The sequence below is a fragment of the Netta rufina genome (assembly GCF_964035555.1).
Source record: "Netta rufina genome assembly, chromosome: 12".
Classification (NCBI taxonomy): domain Eukaryota; kingdom Metazoa; phylum Chordata; class Aves; order Anseriformes; family Anatidae; genus Netta; species Netta rufina.
The window spans coordinates 1,766,039-1,788,270 of NC_140135.1; the positions used below are offsets into that span (position 1 = coordinate 1,766,039).

General features: G+C 35.9%; 1 protein-coding gene across 2 annotated transcripts in view; it reads right to left on the bottom strand.

The window, feature by feature from the left end:
- Positions 1-2,963: 2,963 nt before the first annotated feature.
- The window catches only part of THOC2 (THO complex subunit 2), a 53,610-nt gene continuing 34,341 nt past the window's right edge, over positions 2,964-22,232 (bottom strand). For both annotated transcript variants that reach the window (XM_084293982.1, XM_084293981.1), the window contains 18 exons: positions 21,642-21,806; positions 21,037-21,312; positions 19,988-20,129; positions 17,737-17,894; positions 16,252-16,380; positions 15,618-15,749; positions 15,354-15,538; positions 14,436-14,620; positions 14,060-14,162; positions 13,285-13,721; positions 12,383-12,441; positions 10,842-10,877; positions 7,578-7,715; positions 7,165-7,234; positions 6,927-7,084; positions 6,197-6,273; positions 6,038-6,085; positions 2,964-3,833 (listed from right to left, as the gene is read on the bottom strand). In XM_084293982.1, the coding sequence (XP_084150108.1) occupies positions 6,058-6,085; positions 6,197-6,273; positions 6,927-7,084; positions 7,165-7,234; positions 7,578-7,715; positions 10,842-10,877; positions 12,383-12,441; positions 13,285-13,721; positions 14,060-14,162; positions 14,436-14,620; positions 15,354-15,538; positions 15,618-15,749; positions 16,252-16,380; positions 17,737-17,894; positions 19,988-20,129; positions 21,037-21,312; positions 21,642-21,806 (2,478 nt within the window). In that variant the 3' untranslated portion in view covers positions 2,964-3,833; positions 6,038-6,057. The remainder of the gene's footprint in view (positions 3,834-6,037; positions 6,086-6,196; positions 6,274-6,926; positions 7,085-7,164; positions 7,235-7,577; positions 7,716-10,841; positions 10,878-12,382; positions 12,442-13,284; positions 13,722-14,059; positions 14,163-14,435; positions 14,621-15,353; positions 15,539-15,617; positions 15,750-16,251; positions 16,381-17,736; positions 17,895-19,987; positions 20,130-21,036; positions 21,313-21,641; positions 21,807-22,232) is intronic.

Consider the following 22,232-nt stretch of genomic DNA (forward strand, 5'->3'; position numbering starts at 1 on the left):
ATTTTAACAGTCTTTATGTTGCCAGTGTAATATTTTCCCCCAACATGTGTCACATTTTGTGAACTAAAGGAGAAAAAGCAAATGTTCTTCCTGTTTTAAAAGGTCAGGAGCAGTGACTGCCACTGTGCGATGAGCCTGGAGCACAACAGCAGCACAGGAGCTTGCAGCCCACCTGGCACTGTGGCTTGGGCCAGCTGCACAAAAGGGAAGGCTTGCCTGTCCCTTTGTCCTTCTGATGGAGCTTCAATATGTGAAACACAAAACAATAGCAATCACTCTTCAGACAAGTTAATGCATGCTTTGGTTCAGGAAAGGGAAAAATAGGTTACACTAATGATTTGCTGAAAGTATTTCATAGCATAATGGCCACCGACAATCAAGGCCTGCACATGCAGGATCCTGTCAGAATGAGGGGAATGATCAGCAATAGTTGCTCACCAGTTAAAGCAACTAACTCACAAGGTAGTTTTGCTGGCCTCAATGCTGTAAAACATAGTATTATTTTAGCACAGTACATGCCTTACATCTCTTACTACTTTCAAATTGTCAGTGTAAGCAAATTCTGAACCACCCTGACAGAACTTCACAGAAACTTGGCCTCTCAAGGTAACACAAACCTCCTGCATCCACTTGGTCTGCTATTGAAGGCACACAGACAATCCTGTCTGTAATCAAACACAATCCGATGTAGTTCCCAATGTAGTTCCTTGAACAAGTAGTGTCTCAGAAATTAGAGCTCTAAATACTCTTTCACCTAGCTTCATATGATTTTTTTGGACAAGGTGGAGAGCAGGGCAGGAAAAAAAACACTACAGGTGTGACATGCCACATACAGAACAATTGCAGTTGACCACAGTTTACAGGAAAAAAAACTTTAATCATTTAAAATTGCAAGTTAATATCATTCATAATTCCTTATGAGCTTTTAATATAACAGGTCACAGAGTATTGAGCATTTAATTCTATTAAGCATGGCTCTCAGACAGATCATTAAAAAGTAGTTTACTCTGATAGAGTTGACTTGTATACACTTCCTGTGAGCAAACTGTGTTCCTAGGGTGTTCAGCAAGGATTCATTTCCCTGCATTAACTTCAGTTGTTTTGTATCACTTTCAGTAATAAGCATCAAGGAACCTCTTTGTCAGAGGACAGGGCCAACAGAAGCAGTTATGAGAATCATTGCTGCCATAAACACACTGCTTAGCAAAGGTAAGCAGAATTAAGGCAGAAATCGATATGGAGCATGGCTGGCAGTAATACAAATCACAGCAGTCCCACAAATACATCTTCTGCTCGTCAGTCCAAATCTGTAACCTTAAAAAATGTGATCATCCTTACCCTTTTGTTAGATATCAAAAACAAGGAGACACTCCTTATGAAATCCATAAAGGACTGCCAATACAATTGATACAATTGTCAAGAGGATGTATCAGGCCCAGAGGAAGTTGTACTCATGAGGAATTTCGGTCTTGTCAAGATCACCTCTTTATAACACTTAAATCTTACAACCTACTTAGTTTCCAAGACCTCCTCTAAGGAAGTGGTCTTAAACTGGCATAGCTACATCTTCTAAAAATAACTACTAAAATTTAAATGAGCCTTTTAAAAATAGGTGAAAAATTCACTCCATTCTCTGCGCAGCAACTGTGATAGCTCATGATGCTTCCACTCATATTCTGAAGTTACATGAGAACAAAGACTGTCATGTTTCATGGTCCTGCTAATATTTCAGTCTTGTTGAGTATCTCCCACTAACAGCAGATCTCCTTCACGCCCAACACCTTTTTATTGCAAAAAAACTTTGAAAAGACAGCAGCAGATCCTTACGAAATGGATGAGAAGCAGAATTTTAAAAAGACACAGAAGATACAGTAAGCATAAAGGCTGAAGAGGAACTACTTCATGCAGTGTGGTATTCCAGTTCAACTGACTTGATATTTAAGTGTCACCAAAAGGTGAAACGGTGAGCAGAGTACAGCACATCTTGTTCTACCATAGCTACTGACTACAGAAGCAAAGAACTTTGCTAGGGTATACAGAAAGCTGCATCACAGTGCTTCTGCAAACAGAAGTGCATTCAGTTTCAGTCAGTCCCATGAGTGAATCTGCTGTAAAAATAAGTAAAATGGATGCACCACCTCCAAAATTTACCAAGAATCTAGCTATGACAGCAGTTCCTGCTTGTCAGTGAATACACATTCGTCGGGTATTTAAACTGCTGTGCCCAGGGCAAAAAAGTTCAGCTTCCAGTTACACCTTTTTAAACTTTAAATAGTGAGCAATGCGTTCAGGAAAGACATTGGAATTATCTCTTCTCCAAATAATACAAATTGATATTTATCTTGCAATCCACATTTTCCTAGTTTAAACAAGCTATTGATCATTTTTACTTAAGAAAAATCCACAGCCTCAGGGAACAAAAAATTAGTTACGAATGCAAAGTTGAAGACTTCCAGACATGAAGGTTCTTACCCAGGTGAAAATCTTGCAGTATCAAAGTGACCTACCATGCTATGTAGGAAGTCAGGCAACATTTCCCCCCCCCCTTTTTTTTGTTGGGTATTAAATTAAACTGCTGAAACTAAACTAAGACATATTAAAGCCAGTATACTTTGACTAGATCAGGAAACCTAGAAAAGAATACAATAGCACCAGAGATTTTAGTGAGCTTTGGATCACAGACAAACATCTCGAGAGAGTGATACAAACTTGACTGAAGGCACAAAAGCAAATCTTAGCCTTCTGCAACGCTTTCAGGAAGCTCAACACATTTGTCATTTTACAGTAGGCAGACATGCTTGGCTTGTTGACATACTATATAATTAACTCTTTCAACATGATCAGCCAGCAAGTACAGAAGACTTGCAAGCTAAGGCAGAAAATACCCTCCCACAATTCCAACTCCAGTATCAAATTTTTGTAAGAGTACATAAAGTAATAAAGCAACCACACACACACAATGATTTACGACCCATTGAGAAAACTATTGTTTATTTAGAAAAAAGGTTACACTGGTAGAATTCAGCAGATAAAAAAATTTTAATTTTTTCTTTTTTTTAAAAATGTCATTGTGAAACTTTTCAGACTAAAGTTCAGCGATAAAAAGCTCCTGTAGCTGTAATTGAAATTTAATTTATTTCAGTTTTGAATAGAGCATTTCCAATTAATCTAAAAAGAGCATGACAAACAAAAGGTGTGGCAAGGGACAACTGAGCACAGGTTTAGGTTGAGATGGAGGGGATAGGGTTCATTCTTTGTTTCTTTTTAAACAAGTCAACGTTGTACACATAATATACAAATAATTCCTAAGCATTGCATGAAAACAGTGCTCCCACTTGGTTCATTTGTTTTAGTCACTGATATTAAAAAACAGGCCAAGTAATAAATAAAAACTGAATTTAAATGAGGTAAATTCAAAAAGGTTCAATAACTGTTTATTTGTGGTTTTCAAACATCTAAAAGAATGCATTTCAGATCGAAAGAATTACTAAACTCAGGCAGTATTTTAGACAACCTAAAGTGGAACTCTGTACACATGAAACCTCATTTGCACTATGGCAACTGTTTGTTTGCAGCACATTGTGCTAAAATATGGAATAGGTAACACTTTCAGCCAGGTACTGAAAATAAATGTGTAAGAAACTAAGCAACAAGTTAAAATACAGTAATGTACAACTCAACAATTAAATCTTCAGCATGGGGTAATAAAGCAGAGAACTGAATAATTTAAGGAGATGCAGATGGGTCCTCTTCATTCACAAATTTCTGTGCAATCTATACTCTGGAAAATACATTTCTGGTCACAGCTGGATGTCTTGCCATTTTAAGCTCACCTGCAATGAAGTGAAAATAACAGAATTGGAGTTAGATGCTGTTTAAATGAATACCCATCTCACATTTTGTTCCATTCACAATTCAAAGAATGAGGGAGAAAATGGAACTTTCAGTTCCATTATTTTCAGTCACTTATTTCCTGATTCCAGTTTATTCCATAAGAAGGACTATGTTAATATAAGCATTGCATTGTAAATACTGAATACAGTGTAAATACTAATTTAAAGACGAATAAGAAACAAGTAGTCATCTGTCAAGGTGAAAACTGTTTTAGAAGTACAACCTCCTCAAAATGTTACTGTATCTAAATTAGACAAAATAAATGCAGTTTATCAGATGTTGTACATGAGGCAGAATATTAAGAGACTTAACAAACAGAAGCAGGAGATTAGATTCCATAACCATGTTGCTACAAAGAGTTTTTTTTTCTCCATACTTCACTATACAAATTACAGGGTATTGTCAGTATTTTCTACCAGATGCTCCAGGCTAGCCCACTGCATGCTTGACATGAATTTCCATGTGCAATTGCATTCACCTAAGCATTTGTTTAAGTCACGAATACTTAAAAAAAACACTTGAGCTTTTAAGCAACTACAATCCTCCCTTTACACTGAACTGCTGGACAAGGTAAAACTTCACGTTTCTATTGAAGAAGCTGCAAGTCCTCAGTAATGAGCTTCATCTGCCAAGAAGCACTCCCACCCGCTTTTTTTTTTTTAATAAATACAACAACAGAAAATAACATTTAAAGAAAATGACTACGTCTGAGATCCCCTCCAAAGAGTGTAAGGTATCGGTACAAACTTTGTTACACAGAACTCCTCCACACATTTGCCTTGGGCTTCAGTGGCAAAGGAATGTCAAATGATCAAGATCCTTTCTCCAAATAATCTATCCCTCCAATCCCTCTTTGAGGCAACAATCCAACTGTGGAGCCAAGTTCAGAAGACACTTCTAGACAATCAGAAGATTTCAGGAAGGTTCTTACCCTACTAAAGCTGCATAGTGGAGAAGAGAAAGCAGCTTTCCTGCAACATTATATTTCCATGTCTAAAGCAAAATTCATTTGCCATCCTTGCACAGCTTCTGCTCTGAACTGTTTTGATTTGGGGTTTTGTTTGTTGTAGCATTATTTTTTAAGACCCAAGCAAAGCACAGCTGTACTTCTCCTGCAGGGGACATCATTCAGGTTTTGAATACCCTCCAAGCTGACAACCCCATTCCTCTCTGAGCAACCTGTTCCTGTATTTCACCCCCCCTCAAGAGATCTCGCCAGCTTACTTTTTAAATATAAAAAGGTTGTTTAATAAGAAAAATCTCTGCCTTATATGTTGTTCTTTAATCAGAACAATATTACTCTGAGAAAGCAAATAGCAAAAGATACGGAAGTGAATTAAAAATTTGCGTAAAATTTTGTTTGTAGATTCTTGAGTATTCAAAGGAGACACAAGGACAAATGAAGTAGAAACAATTCATCACTTCTAAATAGAGAACAAATACGAATTATAAAGCACTTGGACAAATTGGAAACAGAAGCCATATCCATAGTTTTGAATAGTAATTATTTTCAGATTTACCCAACATAAACACACTGGTAACCCACTGGTCTATGCAGAAAGATTAGAAGTGAACAAATTTTAAATTCAGTGAGGCACTTCACTCCCCAAATAAGTAAAAATGTTATTCTTCCTCAGTTCTGATCAAATAACAAAGATTAAGTGGAGATGAAGAACTGACTTACTATACTATATAGCGATGTGGTTTAATAGTTATTGCTTTCCATATAGATAAAATGAAAGAATGAAAGAATAAAAAAATTAAGTTTCCAACACATTAGGCCAAGATCTTCTTAATCAAGAAGTAGACTAGCAAGACTACCGGGATCACAGTGATTCATGCTTGTTTTTGTATGGCAACTGGTCTTGGAAAAAGTGCCAAACATGCAACTGCACCCAACACTGTCAACCACCCCATCCCACCTAACCCCTTTTTTAGGGGGCCAAATGAGTTTGAGCATCTATTCAATCTCTACACTGATAGGGAAAGCTATTTAGGTATTTCTCTAGGACAGACTTTTTAAAAACTGTAGTTTCAGCCCTTTCACACACTGGCTGTTTTGTGTGTATATCCTTTACCAATCAATAGGAGCCTCAGGAGCTATCAAGTCAAACATGGTAAACCTTTATTTTTTTTTTTTTACCTTGACTAGAACATTCTTCATTATCTGTGCTTGTCTGACGATTTATGAGTAAATTCAGGATTAAGGAAAAATATACATATATATATTTATAATTACATATAATAAAAAGGAAGCTACTTTTCTGTATCCTTCCTGTAACTTTGATATGTAAAAGGATATTGTTTCTTTTCTTCCTTCCCTCCAGCACTCTCTCGTTTTTCTTTCTTTTCTGTTTTTTCTTTATCATGTCTTGATTCCTTAAAAAAAACAAATGGGAAGTAGTTTAGAATATACACTAGACAGTCTGACTAAAAGGATTAAGTTAGTCACATAGGTTAAAAAAATCACCAGTCAGAACGACAATAGTCAGCCTCTGATTTGAGATTTACTTAACTGTCTTACAGCTCAATGATAATCTCTATCACTGAAGAGTTACAACTAGGAACTATTATTTAATGTAAGTATGATGACTACATACTTACCTGATTTCATAAAGCCTTAATACATGTACTTGACAACACGAATACAAGCAAACTAGTTTATATTTAAATGAGACTTGCTTTTACATAGTTGCTCACCAAACCAGTCTGAAAATGCACTTTAGGTTTTGGATACTCTAGCAATTTCTGAATTTTCCTGGCTAATATCAAAAACTATTCCCCTAATTTATCCCATCAGGAGCGACCACTGAAATATTTAGAGCCAAAAGGCACCAGAAATTCCAGAAGCATTTTCCTACGTATTTACACTGTATTTTATTAGGCCATAAAACAGCATTATAATGGAGTAACAAGAATGAGCTTATGCCATCAAAACCAACAAAAAAAATGAAGAATAAAAAAATCCAAAATCAAACAAGCAACAACCACCACCACCACCAAATAATCTAAATGATAGTGGCTTGTTTTACCTTTTTGCTACCAGAGGAGCTCTTCTCCATCTTTTCTGCTTTGATTGAATCACCTTTTTCCTTTCCTGAAGATTTTGATTTGCTTTTCTCCTTCTCTTTTTCATTTGAGCGAGGAGAATCAGAAGGACTTTCACTTTTGCTATGTTTTGAAGAACCAGCTAAAAACACAACAAAAAGTTTTAATTCACAACAAATAAAAAAGCTTAATACACATACAAACGCAAAACAGAATACGTACTTGTCCCATTTTCCTCTTTGCGTCGTTTAGTTGAATCCTGTGGTACCTCTCGGTCACTGTTTGAATGATCCTGGCACCAAATACAGAGATATTAGTAGATTAATGCATACTCCTAAAGTAGGCACCAGCTAATAGTGTTATTTTGAAGTACTATTTTTTGAATAGTTAAAAAGTAATGGAGTTATTTCAGTTTGTTTAAGCTACCTTGAGATAAGTTTTGAAGGGAAAAAGTTTTGAATGCATTACTCTAAGTCGACCTTTGAAAATGTAATGAAAAAGAAAACAACCCTAATATGGACCACTTCTACTTGCGCAGGCTATACCACTGATTATTACCGCAAGAACTCCAAATAAGTAAGCTTTCCAAGTATATATCAACTTTTTCTATACTAGTTCATAGAAGTTTCACCAACCCTTTTTCGGTCTTTCCTGTCCTTTTCCTCTTTCTTCTCTCTCTCTCTGGATCTTTCCCTTGATTTGTCCAAATCTTTCTTGTCCACTTCTCTCTCTTTACTCTTGGACAGTGTTGGAGTAGTGTGGTTAATGTAGTGCTGTTAAATTAAGGCAATATCACCAAATATTAATATATATATATATATTCCTAGATGCATAGGAATACAAAGTCTTACTTTAACATAACTCATAGCTCAAAGAGCAAAACTTAATACTTTGATTAGAGAAGTGATTGAAGACACTTTCAAATCAGTCATATGTAATTTAATTTACAGCTTTGTTTTCTCAGCACTGAAAATTCAAGAAACCTTTCACTTAACTGGAACACATATTATATAGACACGAAGTTGTTTACCAGTATTGTTTGATACATCAAAACAAATCAGCAGTACTGCTGATACAGGATATGCAGATTCATGGACTGACTTAGCACTTGCAATTCTGCCTGGAATGAATGAATGGAGTCAGTTTCTTAGACAGGTTCTAATTCATTTTTCAAGAATAAACTTAAACCAGAAAGTATTTACAAGAACTTTGAATGATGTTTTTCAGCTAAAGTAATACAAAACTCCACCTTAAACTTCCAATGATAAAAGCAGCTGAACACAAAATTCTTTATGTTATCTCTGTAATGTGTTCTAGATTGTTACTGCGCTCTCTTCTAACCAATTTTAACAAACTGTAAAATATATAAATATTCAAAGTAGTAATGTTAATAGTAATATTAACTTAGTGAGGCAAGAGGGGGGACATAGAGAAGAGTAAAAATCACAGTAGCATCTTTAAAAGAAGCACAGTAGCATCAGTTGAACACTCTAGAATCCATTAGAACTAACCAAAACACACAATTTCAAATAATTTTGTTCTTTTAAGTTAATCCTGTCCTTCTACAGTTCTGATAAATGAGTAACCTCAGACCAGTAACCTTAAGTTTTGGTAAAAAGCACACCAACAATGTTGCATCCTTTTTCCTTTTATCACTTACTGGAATGTTATCACCTTTCTATGCCAGTGACTGAGCCTTCAGTATCCCTTTCTGTGTTCTTTCCTCTTACTTTTTTTTTTTTTTTTTTACCTGTCACCTCCCCACCACATTTATTCCACAAATTTATCCTTGCTCCCTGGTCTGCTTTCACCTTTTAACATAACTTGGCAAATACGTTTTCTCTAAGCAGCCCCACTTAGCTGTCTATCACAGATACTTTCCATGTAAGTAAACACTCATCTTTCCTCCCATTCTGCTTCTTACATTCATACGGCTGTTCAGGTCAGATTCCACTGCTCTTCTACTGTTCCAATGCAGAGTTTTGGAAAATTTTACTCCCTCCACCTCTCCTTACAACAAAAACATGTATTTGGCTTGTCAAGCTTTATCAGTTTCCTTCTAAAAATGCTGTTAGCTGAAACCACATCAAATCTGGGGCACTTCCATGCGTTGTATAACTTGGGCGAAGGCCAAAACAAGAATAACACAAACCTAACTCAAGTCTGGCAGCATTTATTTTATAATCTGCAATGTAAGACAACGCTTTAAGGTCTGCCTCCCAAAAAGTCAGGCAAAAATAGGAATAAAGAAAGCCTATAAGTACATAATGGCACTTGACTTCAGCTTCCACTGAGAGTTAGCAGAACTCTGAAATCTTACAAGCTTTTGAGTATCACATCCTTTCCCCCAGACATGTATGTGGCAGTAAAGAACACTTGTCCTACACCACATATGGGGAACATAGTCAAGAAGTGCGAGTTCAAAACAAATGTCATTTTTTTTCTAATTTTAAAGTTATAAATATACAATGATATATTTAATCTATAGACACTATAATTTCATCAACTTTAAAATCTAAGAATCCAAGGATGCCTCCTACGTGGACTCCTCATATAAACAGGTACAGATGGCACTGGAAAGATTCAATTTTAAAAAGCTAGCAAGTACTGGTTATAAAAATCAGAGCTATTTTGAATTAAAACACAAAGTGCTCTGAACACTTTGTTTCATAAAAGGGAGCTACAACTAAAACATTAGTTCAGTGTATAATACAGAACTGATAAATCCATCACATTTTTATATTTAAAATTATCTAGAATCACATATATTAAGTAAATACATGTAATTCTAGATAAACCTACATGTTATCCAGAAAGCTCAAGTGTTCAACGTTTTCCAAGTGATAAGCATTTGTGCTATTTACATACTGATACTGACTTCATAAGCTAAAGTCTTAACAGCAACTATGGAAGATTTGATCCATTTCCAACCATTAGCCAGATAGAATTAAACATGTATTAAATGTGTTCAAAAAGAAGCAGCAGAAAGCTCTCAATATATTGGCAAGTTCACAGCATTTGTTACTGTCACTACATAAGTGGTTGAGTTTTAAAATAAAAGCAACGTATTAGTTACAGAATCTACCTAAAAATTTAATACTCTGAAACATTATTCAAATCTTGAAAGCATTTTCAGTATGTGTTCCCATAAGTTTTCGAATCTAAAGTGTGTTTACAGGAAGCAAATGGATATGATAATAATTTAAGAGGTTGCCTATGATGCTTAGAAATACAGTATAACAGTAGCATAACATAACAGTTGCAAGGTAAAAAGAGTACTGTTATTCCACAGATAATTCTCAAATATTTTTTGTTTTCAAATATTTTTTGTTTAAAATAACTTTTTTTTTTAATACTGATAAAAAAGAAATACTATTCTAACTATTCTATTACCTCTTGAGAGGAATAAAAGGCTTAATCATAAGGAGGGTTCTATAAATGTGCAATTATCAGTGAGGACCAGAAAACACGTGTTCTGTTCAGAATATCCAAATAGCCAACATTTTTGTTTTGCAGTTTTAACTGACTATTCAGATGTGTAATCTTGCTTACTTGTTTGGAATTAAGTGAAGCCAAAAGACAGTGGTGCTTCTTTTTCATTCCTTTCTACAAACTAAAACTGAAGAACTTGTCAGCTATGAAATAAAATCTCTTCAAAATATTGAAAGAATGTTAAATTCAGGGACTTTTCTTAATGTTGCTTTCACACAATAACTCTTCCTTCTCTCCTGTACAGAAGTTCTACATAGCAAACTGGAAGAAATACCCTCCACTACTATACTAGTATTTACAGGAACGAAATTTGAGTTTTCAGATGTGGCTTGCCCCAAGATCAAGGTTGTGTTTTCTATGCAACAAAACATGAAAGTAAACTTTGGTGGTGTCTAAAAGGTTCAAACCTTTGCTGAAGAGTCCTTGAGTTCGTTGAGGTTGTCCTGTAGAAAATGAATGGAGATGACACGTAAGCTGGAATAGTTTTCAGAAACCAGAGGAACTTTGGGAAGCATGGTCGTACCCTCGAAACAAAAAACAGCTACTCCTTCTGGAATAAATCTCATGTTAATACTTGACACCAAATGAATCTATGAACTAAAATATTTTCTTAAAAAGGAAGAAGAAAAAAAAGACATATCTACTCTCTAGACCCAATTCTTATGTGAACTACAAAATGTATTTATACCTAATTCTCCATAAAACACTGAAAAAACTCTCCCACCATGACAAAATGTTAAGAAAAAAGTCTTAATTACTGCTTTAATACTGCTGAACCACAATTGAAATAGGCTTAGAAGGTTTTTAAACCTGCATATTCTCCACATTCAGTTAAATGTAACAGAAGTTACTCTAGAACAACTTTTCTTGCCCATTTATAAAAATAGGCAAGAAAAACTAATTACATTTTGAGTAGTTATCACTGTCACCTGCTTCCTCAAAATTAATAAAAGCAACTTGAGATCTCCAAAATTAGCCTAAATCTTTTAAGTAATTCTTACATTGAAAAAGATGTACTCTTCGGGGAAAAAAAAAAAAGCTTGTTCTAAAGTTGATAAGATGGTGAAATTTAAAAGCCCACATAATCCATCACAGTGCTCTTGATGAAGTATTAGTAACTTACAGTTGTAAATGTTCAACGTACTGCAAATTCAAAGATTCCATGAACATAGATGGTTTAGAAATAAAACAAATATGGAGCAAGGAATGGCTACCCTGAGTCTTCAAGTAGGCTACGCCCAAGGTATTGTGCTGCGCTTGAATGCTTGGGGTTTCTCTTTGCTGGGTAGTAGGCTTGGTTGCCACATCTGGTTTTATCGTACTGCAGGGCTCAACATGGTGGGAACCCATTGGAAATAAACAAACCTCGAAGGGAAGGTACAACAGAAGCTGCATGCTCACTGATTATACACAACTACAGGAGAACTGATCACCAAGGAGACTTTAAAATGGAACTCCTTTCAAGACTCCTCCTTAGAAGGCACATATCGGTAAGATGCTCATCAAGAAGCCTGATGAATTCAGAGGTATCGTACATCCCGTATCATCCAGGAATCTTCAGTGCTAGAGATTCTTCAATAGAAGTGCAGAAAAATATGCTCCATTCTGCTGCAAAGACTCTTTTGCTTGTAGCTACCATTGCACTCCAAAAAAACTGACTGCTTAAAACAGTGAGGCACTTCTGTGTAAAAATTCTCTTGCCATTTCCAAGCACTATTTACAAAATTTGTGCTAGGTCCTTGAAGCTTTACTTTGGTTAATTAAAAATATATTTTTTAATAGAAAAAAGACAGTCCGCCAATAAAGAAAAGGAATGCATTTTGTAATGCAATATAAAACCTCCAGTGGCTCCAGTGTATACTTGGCACAAAACTTGAAGGAAGTCGGACATTGGCATCCCAAACTTGTGAGCCTAACATAGGCGCTGCCTTCCTCAGGCTATACTAACCTTTACTGTTGAGGAATGTGATGGAGAAGAATGGGTATCAACTTTGCGGCGTTTTTGTTCTGAGAAAAGAAGAGAACAACATTATTTAAACACATGTAAAAGGAGACTAATAATATGGCTCTCTGAAGTACCAAAATCTAAGTTAGAATTCAAGCTTTTCAACCGCGTAGTTTTTTCTTAAGCTATCTAGAGATACCAGCATGCTTTGACCTCGTTATGCAAGCTTGCAGGAAAAGTTAAATGTGGAGAAACTGCCACAAAATTACATATCAAGCTTTTAATTTTACATAGGTTTTTATCTGAAGAGTTCAGCAAAATAGAAGGCATTCCAGTCCTCCTGTACTTGGTTTGCCTAAAGCAATACAATTATAAAACTCAACATCAGCCTCTGTTTATGAGAAACTTAAAATACCAACATTTATCTTATTAATCCTTAATATATGAAAGAACCAATGAGGCTTACTGAGTCCTTCTTAAGGAGGGAAACATTCTACATCCCTTTTTTTCAGTTCAGAAGTTAAGATCAAACCCTGAGTACACTCTTCAGGATATATGCAAAATTTCTAAGGTCATAGTTATAAGATATATTTTAATAAAAGGCCATTTAGAATTGTATCAAAAATATCATGAATGTCAGTACAAAACATTTATAAACTGATAGGCTTAATGAAAATCAACAATCACTGAAGGGAAACTTCACACATTCATGCAGTTCTCATTTTGGAGATATCCTTAACAGGTACTTCAGGCACTGAAGATGTCTGCAAGTCATTGCTAGCATGGCTACATAATAGCTAGCACTTTCTCTCACCATGGTGGGTGTGAGGTGTTGGCTTTCAGTGATTTTCCTATGACATGCCCTTACTGTTCTAGAAAATGAGAAGTTATCCCAACAGACTCACCCCTCTCAGATTCTGATGTTTCTGATCGGGGAACAGGAGACTTCAAGGACCCAGCTACTGGAATCTTTTCTCCTCCTTTAGTCATTTCCTTGGATTTCATATCCTTCACTACATCTTTTTCTCTGGATGGCTCCTTTTCTCTCTCCTTTTCTGCAGCTGACTTTGACTCAACAGTGGTAACAACTGTCTTGGATTTTTCTTCCTTCGAAGCTTTTTCTTCTTTCTTGGCTTTTTCCTTCTCCTTGTCAGATTTGGGTGTTTTCTCCTTAATCTCTCTTGCTTTATCATCTTTGTTCGCCCGTTCTTCCTTAGGTTTGTCTTTCCCATCCTTCCCAAGTGCCTTTGTCTCTGGAGTGGCTGCTGTAATCTTTTCTTTTTTTTCTTTATCTTTTTCCTTCCCACTTTTTTCTTTATCATCTTTCTCCTTAATAATTTTGCTGCATCAAAAATAAAAAGCCCAATTGGTACATATAAAGCTTTTGTTTTGTCATCAAGTTTTACTCCCGATGATTTGATAGAATTACCCAAAGCAGTCAGTCACATTATTTTATCACTCTATTAGAAAATCATCATGCAAGCATAACTACTTCGTTTATCCTTATTAAACTAAAATGGAATGCATTTAGCAATTGCATCAGCTCAGGACAGCTACATATTTTGGCAGAAATCATCATCATTTATTAAACTTTGAAGAAATGGAAACAAGTTAAATGGTACGTGAAAGAAAAGGTTTGTGAATTTTAAGACAGATAATATCAAGGAGTGGATTTCTCACCTATTAGAAGCACTGTTTCCATTGCTTGTTGTCACCTTTGGTGTAGTGTTGACAGCTTTATTAATAACTTTCACAGCACCCTGAGACTTCTCCTTTAGTTTTTCTGTTTGAAGAGAACAATTTTATTTCAACAATATACGTCTAACTGAATAAAACAAGTGTCTAAGCATATTCATGCAAAAGCCATGTAGCTAATAGCCAAAATAGGTAATTAAATGCAAAACTCCCCCGCAAAACCAACCTCCAACCAAACGAAGAACACACATTGACCCTATTTAGCATCACATAATTTTTTTCTTTCATTTTTAAAAAGCCAAGTTTTGAGAGAATAGGTTTGCAAACAAAAGAATTCTACTAAAAAATCAGGTTTGTTTACCAGTCTCTTCAGTAGTGCTTTCCTCCAGTTTAGCTGTGTTTACTGTGAGAGATGTAGGCATACCAGCACCACCTGGCCCATTTTGTACTGTTGCAGCTACAGCATTCCTGGCAGGTGGGTCTTTGTGGTGGAATTCGTTTTCAGGTATCATGAAAGGCTTCCTACTTTTCAACTGCCCAGAATAGCTGCAAGTCGCACAGATTGTTAAATATGCACAAACAAAGCAAAATATGGGTTGAATTTTAAATGAGGATTTAATCTAACAGTTCGTCTGTTATTTCTGTTTTTCTTAACTGATACGCAGTTTTTCCCCTTTATCAATCAGCTCAAAAAAATAAAAATACGAATGAAAAACCGTCACACAACAGAAGCCCTACCTCCAAGCCCTCTTTGCTGCTATCACCACCACACATGCACACACACAGCTGTCAAACACACAAAAAATGGCCTACTGACAACACCAGAAGGGCAACCTGAACTGTCCCTCAAGCATCCATGGATGATTCTGTATTCATCACAGAAAGATGAAAGCCATCATTAAGCATTTTAGTTTAACACTTCCAAATTGTGTAAACTTCCAAAATCTATGCAGTTTTGCAACAACAACCCTTGACTTTCTTCATTTTACTCTCCCTTATATCTACTTGCTGCTGTATTATTTCTCTACAATTAAACTATGCTCTCGTGAGTGGAAATCTTTACTATTACACGTGTTTTACTAGAGTCTTGTAAAGGAATTAGTGATCATCCAGCACGAAATGAGAGTTCTCATTCACACTGCCAGCCCTGAGATGCAGGATAGCAAAATCTTCTGTGATAAGGTAAAAATCAAATGTGTTAGGACTGTAACAGTTCCAAGTCTTTAGAAGCCTTTCATGATCCACTTTTAACCACTTTCTTAAAGTAAGGTGTTGTTACCCCATAGCCAATGCATATAGATCGGGTCTCTTCTCTTTCTCTTCCTGACATATCTTATGTACTCTTCTTTCCAAGGCTTGGCCCAGGTTCAACACTTTCGGATACCATGGGAGGATTTTGGTCAGCACAATCAGGATGTTTCTGATATGCGTATATTCACCTGTTTCAAGGCAGTGTACAGAAGCCTAGAAGACAAATTAAATGTAATCAATATTTTTCGTTAAAGCTTCCAAAAACCATGAGATTTTCAGCATCCTTATTTACCTTAGTTAATTTATAGTGCCATTTGTGTACCACGTGTCTAAAATTCTCATAATCCAATTGATCAGCTTTATTTCCACCATCAAATCCAGTTGCCCGTAATATAGTTAGGAAGCCTGGATAGTTACCGCATTCCTGCATGCGCACAAGAGACAAAATAAAAATTAAAAACATTTTTTCCAGTAAGCATAAAAAGAGGGATTCTGCAGAAGTTAATATAACTGGAGCTCTTGATTATTGATTCCGCTAAAGACGTGAAGAAACTTTTTACAAGGCTTGCATACTTTTTTTAAAAAAGCTTATTTATGTTGAAGCTTTACTTGTAGGCAAGGGAAAGAGTTACTTGGACTTTAACTAGCTTTTGTAAGAAATATTATGATGGTTTCCATATGCTACCTAAATTCAAGACAGGCTTTGGGAAAGTTGGAACTTCACTTTTGACACTACACAAAAATAACTTTGTGACATTAATTACAGAAACTGTTCTTACATGAGGCCATCAGAATACGTTTTTTTGTTCAATGTTTTTAAAGCAAGTTAATGATTTCACTAAATCCATTTTTATTGGGCCAAATTATAGAAGTGATTGTTATATAACTCTTTTCACAAGTGAAAACGTTTTAGTAACTTTACATACCTTTTCATATATGACTCTGTCACTGTGCCATCTAGTTACAGTCTCCAGCATACAGCATAAAAACCTGCCATATCTACTAGCTTCATTTTCAGTGCAACTTGCTACTGTATATATAATATCAGAGAAAACCTGCAAATAGTAGCAATAAAAAGTTACTGAATTACAAAGCAGTAAGAACCATCAAGAAATTCAAATTCCCCTCGTTTAATCCACTGTTGTTTCCTAAATATAAACGAGGTCAAATAACAGAAATATTACAGAAATATCTGGAAACCATGGCTATTTGATTGAACCAAATTACGTTCTACTCAGAAATTAAAGGTAGGTTTGCCTACAGATGCTTATCAAGTATTCTATTTTTTTTCCCCCAAGATTTTAATTAATTATTAGACCTTTTTACTTAGTCCAGAGTTTAAGCTCTGCATGCATCTGCTACTGATACAGTTTTCCACATGGAAAGTGTGTCTTCACTGACATGGAACTGTGTTGGTTTCAAACTGTTAATTGAGTTGAACAGGCAAAAAATAAACACACAGAACACAAGCAGAATAAGAATGCTCTTTTGGACCCATGACATCAGAGCTGATCCCAACTTCAAGTCTCAACTCAAATAGAAACAGAATTTTTAATTGAATGCTCATATAAAAAAGTTATCTTCACCAGTCTTTTACTATACAGCCCCATAGAAATCCTCTTAATCAAAGCTCATAGTCCAATCTATTGTAAATACACAGATGCACTAGCTTAATTATCTGGCTTCTTAACAGCACAAAATGCCAGAAAGGTTCTGATATCTGCAAACAGTAGAGTCAGCTGGTACCACTGGAGCTGAATGCATCCTGCAAGATTAACCCATTTAAATTCACCACCTTTTTTCTCTACAAGTGAAAAAAAATGGCTACATGAACCGTGAAAAATGTCTGAACAAGTACCTCCTCTGAGCATCCTGCTTGACTCAAGAGAGTCAGGCTACTGTGGCTATCAGAAGTGCTCCCTATGGCATTGTATTCCTATGTTTCAGCAGTGATACAAATTACTCCCATGTCTGTCACGAGGGTCTGTCAGAAGGCTCTTAAAAGATACTACTTCATGGGGCAAGCTTAATAAAGCTGCAACAGCATGGCCACAGAGCTCAAACAGGAAGGTTGGACAAGGCTGTAGAAATGCAGATCAATGCAAGACTGCAAAATGTATGCAACGTGTTTGACTAATGACTTTGCTCTGAAAGTCTAGATTCGTTAAGATAAACCAGGAACAAAATGTATTGAAAATCTTCTGAAGCACTAGTAAAGCTTTGTTTGTAGAATAGGAAACACAAAGACAAACTTCTGATTTTCACATAGATTTTGGAATTAAATGAAAGTAAAGATTTTGTTGAGATCTCTTTTGGAAGACAGGTGGGACTCTAGTCTTTCATACTTGTAACAAAAATATATACTTATAACAAATATATACATACACATACACGAAGTTCTAGCTACTTACTCTATCATAGCAGAGAAGTGTGGAGAAGTTGGGTGTTTTTTGCTGATGCACCAGTTCTACAAAGTGAGCACAATAAACTGCATCGATTGCCGAAAAAATGCAGCGAGGAAATATACATAACTGCAAAAATTTTGTGATAGTCTCATTTTTGGTAGACTCTTCAAAAATGAAATTGAGAGAAAAAGGAAGAAAAACAGTAGATTAATGGGTTAGCACAACTACTCTTCCCAGTTAATTCAGTATTGCACATCCATATTCTCTAAATATCTACATCTTCAACACTACTCAGAAAAAAGTTTTAACTGTTTGATGAACATGTGAAAGGGTAGAAAAGCTGTTACAGCAGATCTTCTGAAAATAAACATATGGAAGACTGAAGACTGCAAAAGAATGCCTTCAGAGGAAGAGTAGTCATGATCTTTGTAAGGGCAACTGATGTCACTACGCTGTGATCCTGCACAGGCTGCAGAGCACCAAAGTCACAGAATCACAGAATTGAAGGAGTTGTAAGGGACCTCGAAAGATCATCAGGTCCAAACCCCCTGCCAAAGCAGGTTCCTTAGAGCAGGCTGTCCAGGTAGGTGTCCAGATGGGCCTCGAGCATCTCCAGAGAAGGAGACTCCACAACCTGCCTGGGCAGCCTGTTCCAGTGCTCCGTCACCCTCACCGTGACAAAGTTTTCGCATGTTGGTAACAAATCATAACAACCAAAGTCATTAACAACCAGAAATTACGTGCTTCAATTCTGTGGTGCTCATGGAATAAAGCTTGTTCAGAAAGAACTGTCAGCTTTTATGGAACTAAACAAAAAGTTGATTTTATTAAATTTTAGTACCTTTGATGCTTTTTCAATAAAAATCACAAGTCACAATTTATTGTTCTATGAGCTATAAATTTTAATCTAACTGCAAGTTAAGCAAGCAGCCACAGCAGAATAGCTAGTTTAATTATTAGAACTACAAAAGTCTAGTTATTCTGCCAAAATTAATGTTAGTGATGTAACCACTGTATCAGACGTGTCTACAAGAGTCAGTCTTGAAACAAACACAATTTCAAATGTCAATAAGAAAAGTGATAGTACTACAGCGTATGTATTGTTCAATTTCCTCATACAGCACAATTACAAATACCTTTTTTCAATAGTTTCCACACTGAAATAAATTATCTATCCTCACAATCTCAGAAAACAACTTGCAGCTGAATCTTGAGCAATCAAGAGCCAACAGTAAGGTATACATCTACCCTCCCAGAAGTCATTAGCTTTAAGAGTACCTGTTTATATATACATACACAGTATCTACATGTGCCATTTTCTACATGCTTTTGGGTACTTCCTTAAATCGACAAGTGTAGCAGTCAACTCTAGACCAAGCCACAGTCAGGTAGTAATTTTTCAACTAGCAATTTTACATAGCTGATTAGTTCTCTGTACCACTACATTAAATATTTATACAAAAGAATCTCTCTTGGTTTAACCGTCAACAGTTCCTTATTATATCGCTTAGGTGTATCTGGCATGAGTTAGACAATAAAATACTTCTCCACTGGATCCTTGGGCTCCTTGGGACAGACAGACAACCATTTTTGCTTAAAAATAAAAAGTTCCTCCAGAGAAGAAAAATGACCAGAAAACATTTGGGGTTAATCATACTAGTAATTTCCTCATCCTTAAGAAACATTACCAAAGTGCTCTCAGAGAAATAAGTTTGTTCTGCCTCCTTATGAAACATTCAGGTGGTGTTTTATCTGATGTTGCCAGTAGACTAGCACAATATTTACCTTGTCATCGGAATAGGATATATTGTTGGCCAAATAGTGACACATTGTTCTTAAACACAGCACTCAAAGTTAGTTAACTCAAATCATTGGGAGTTCACATTCCTATTCCCTGCAATACAACTAAGTCTGTAGAATTCTACCTGCAGAAACTGACCTGCAAACCATCTTGTAGCTATACTATCACACCTAGTCAGTCCAGCTCATATTTTCTAAGCCACCACAAAATTAAAAGACATCTCGACATTGCAAGAAATAAATATCTTCCTTGAAACCATCTACTCAGCATTTGCAAGGACACAAAGATACTACATTCTAACTAAAAGTTTATCTTGCTGGCAGACCTCAACATAAAGAGATCAGCTTTTAAAAGTCAACATTTAGAGTACTAGCGCAAGCTAAGCTTTCAGTTCTAGGGGCAGTGCTGACTACAAAAATATCCAGAACGTGTCACATGTCCCCCACACACACTTACTTGCCAGAAGCCAGTTATCCTTCTCCAGTTTCAGTCTCTGTAGAACCCTTTGCACATGCTCCAACTGCTTCTTCTCCTCTTCAAGGAGCTTGTCTTGAAGAGCTGTGCAACGTTCTTTTTCTTTTTTCTTTTTATTTGGAGGCTATAAAACATCAATAAACTCATCTAATATTATACTAACACTTGCTGTAGACAGAACAATGACATTCCTGGTAGTGCTAAAAAATGTGAAAAAGCTGTTTCACTAAGTAATGTTCTGCTCTAACAATCACCTGATTTTATTTATGAACACTGGATAGCTAGTGACAAAAGTGATCACCTAAACTACATATACAGGTGTCAATGATTGTTTTCCAGAAGACTGATTTTTCCAGTAATTTTCACTCAGTCGAGCCACTCGTGTGTTTTTAAATGGAAATTATATGGAAGAGTCAAATAAGATGACTGAGAAATCAGAATGGTGAGTCAGGTGACAATAAAGCTCTCCAAATGGACCAAGTTACTCAGAATTAAGTTTACACTTTGGTAAGCTTAACATAAAAATCTATTTACGTAAAATAGATGAAACAACAGTTAAATGATTTAACTCAATATGGTGCTTCAATATCCTGTCATTTACTGCAAATCAGTAGTTGATTTTTCACAGATTTTTATCTTAAAAAAAAAAAGCCCACACACCTCCACGCAGTCTACCTTACTCCATGGAAGAAAGTAAAATTTAGATCACAAATTATAACGTGCATGCATAACTTGCAGTTCCAGGAAAAGTTTTGTCCCTGCTGGCAGACAATCAATAATGGTACCATCACAAGCAAATAACACCCTCCTCCTTAGCACTGACACATGCATGCAGAAACTTTTATATAACTTTTAATTTTGTATTTGCTACAAAAACTAATATCCAACACTACCCAAGGTGGAAACAGTATCAGTAAACAGACTGGTGTTCTTTGTTTATATACGGGATTAGTCATTAAAAAGTCTCAATATAGCATTTCATGAAAAAAGTCTTTCAAGGTTAAACAAGCATAAAAATGTACAAAACATACCATTTCCTGATTGTCATCTATGGCTTTCATCTGGACTTTAAGTTTATTGACTTCTCTGTCATAGCTACTATGTGGGACAGCAAGGTCATACATTGTCAAAGACCAGAACGTAGCATAGAACTGAGGACTGATATCATCCCAGACCTTGGGAAGGTGCAGAGAAATCACAGCATCATGAACAGGTGCCATTACCAGCTCACATGATGTAATGTATTTGTGAACCTTGTGCTGCTGTTTATTTCCTTTTTCAGCTTTTTTTAGTTCATCATACTTGGACTGTGGATAGAAACAAAAATGTAAATATTTGTAATCTCTGTACACAAAAATCATTCAACTTCACAAAAGCTCTTCTATGTAACAAAGATTTACATAAGAGATTTTATTTATGTGCATAAAGAAGTGAAGAATATCATACTGGACCTTTACTGGATTTATCATTCTTCAGTGAAGTTATCATCTTTCAACTTATCTGTTCTTACAGAAATAATTCCTCATAAGGCTTCTGCATATTTTATTTAGCAAACTTTCACAGGAACCTAACACATAGTAATAAAATGTAGAATAGCCTCTCTAACAGCAGACAAATTAAAAAGCACTTTACTTACTGAAATATGGTGTGCATACATAGGTCTCGAGAGAAAAAACGCAGCATCGTGAGGTGTGTGAAATTCATTACAGAGAACGTCAATTGAAGGCACTCGCTTAATGTAATCCTCTGTGCTTAGATTGGATGCTAGAAACCCACCAAATTGTACCAGGGTGTCATGGCACTATGTGAGAGACACAAAGAATAATTTGATTTTGTTTGGAAATGAATCTAGGGAGGTCTTGAAAGTCTGTTTGCTTTTTTGGTTGCTTTTTCTTTTTCAAGGATTAACACCACATATTACACCAAGGAGTTTCTCATGGGGGAAGAGCTTAACTTTCCATGCTACATACTTCTATCACTCAATGCTGACTCAACTCTTTCTGCACCTAAAGGAAAGCCTTACAAGAGTCAGCAGATCTGTAAGAGCATTCTGTTCTACTAGAATGAAACTCATTCCCACTGCCTAAGGCAGCAAAGGAATCAGGCTGATTCTTAAAAAAAAAAAAATCCCTCTAACAAAATAAGACAGAAAGTAAGGACTTATATTTTAAAGTAGGTTATAGTGTTTTTCTATGACAAAGGACACTTCAATCTTTCACTCAGAAAG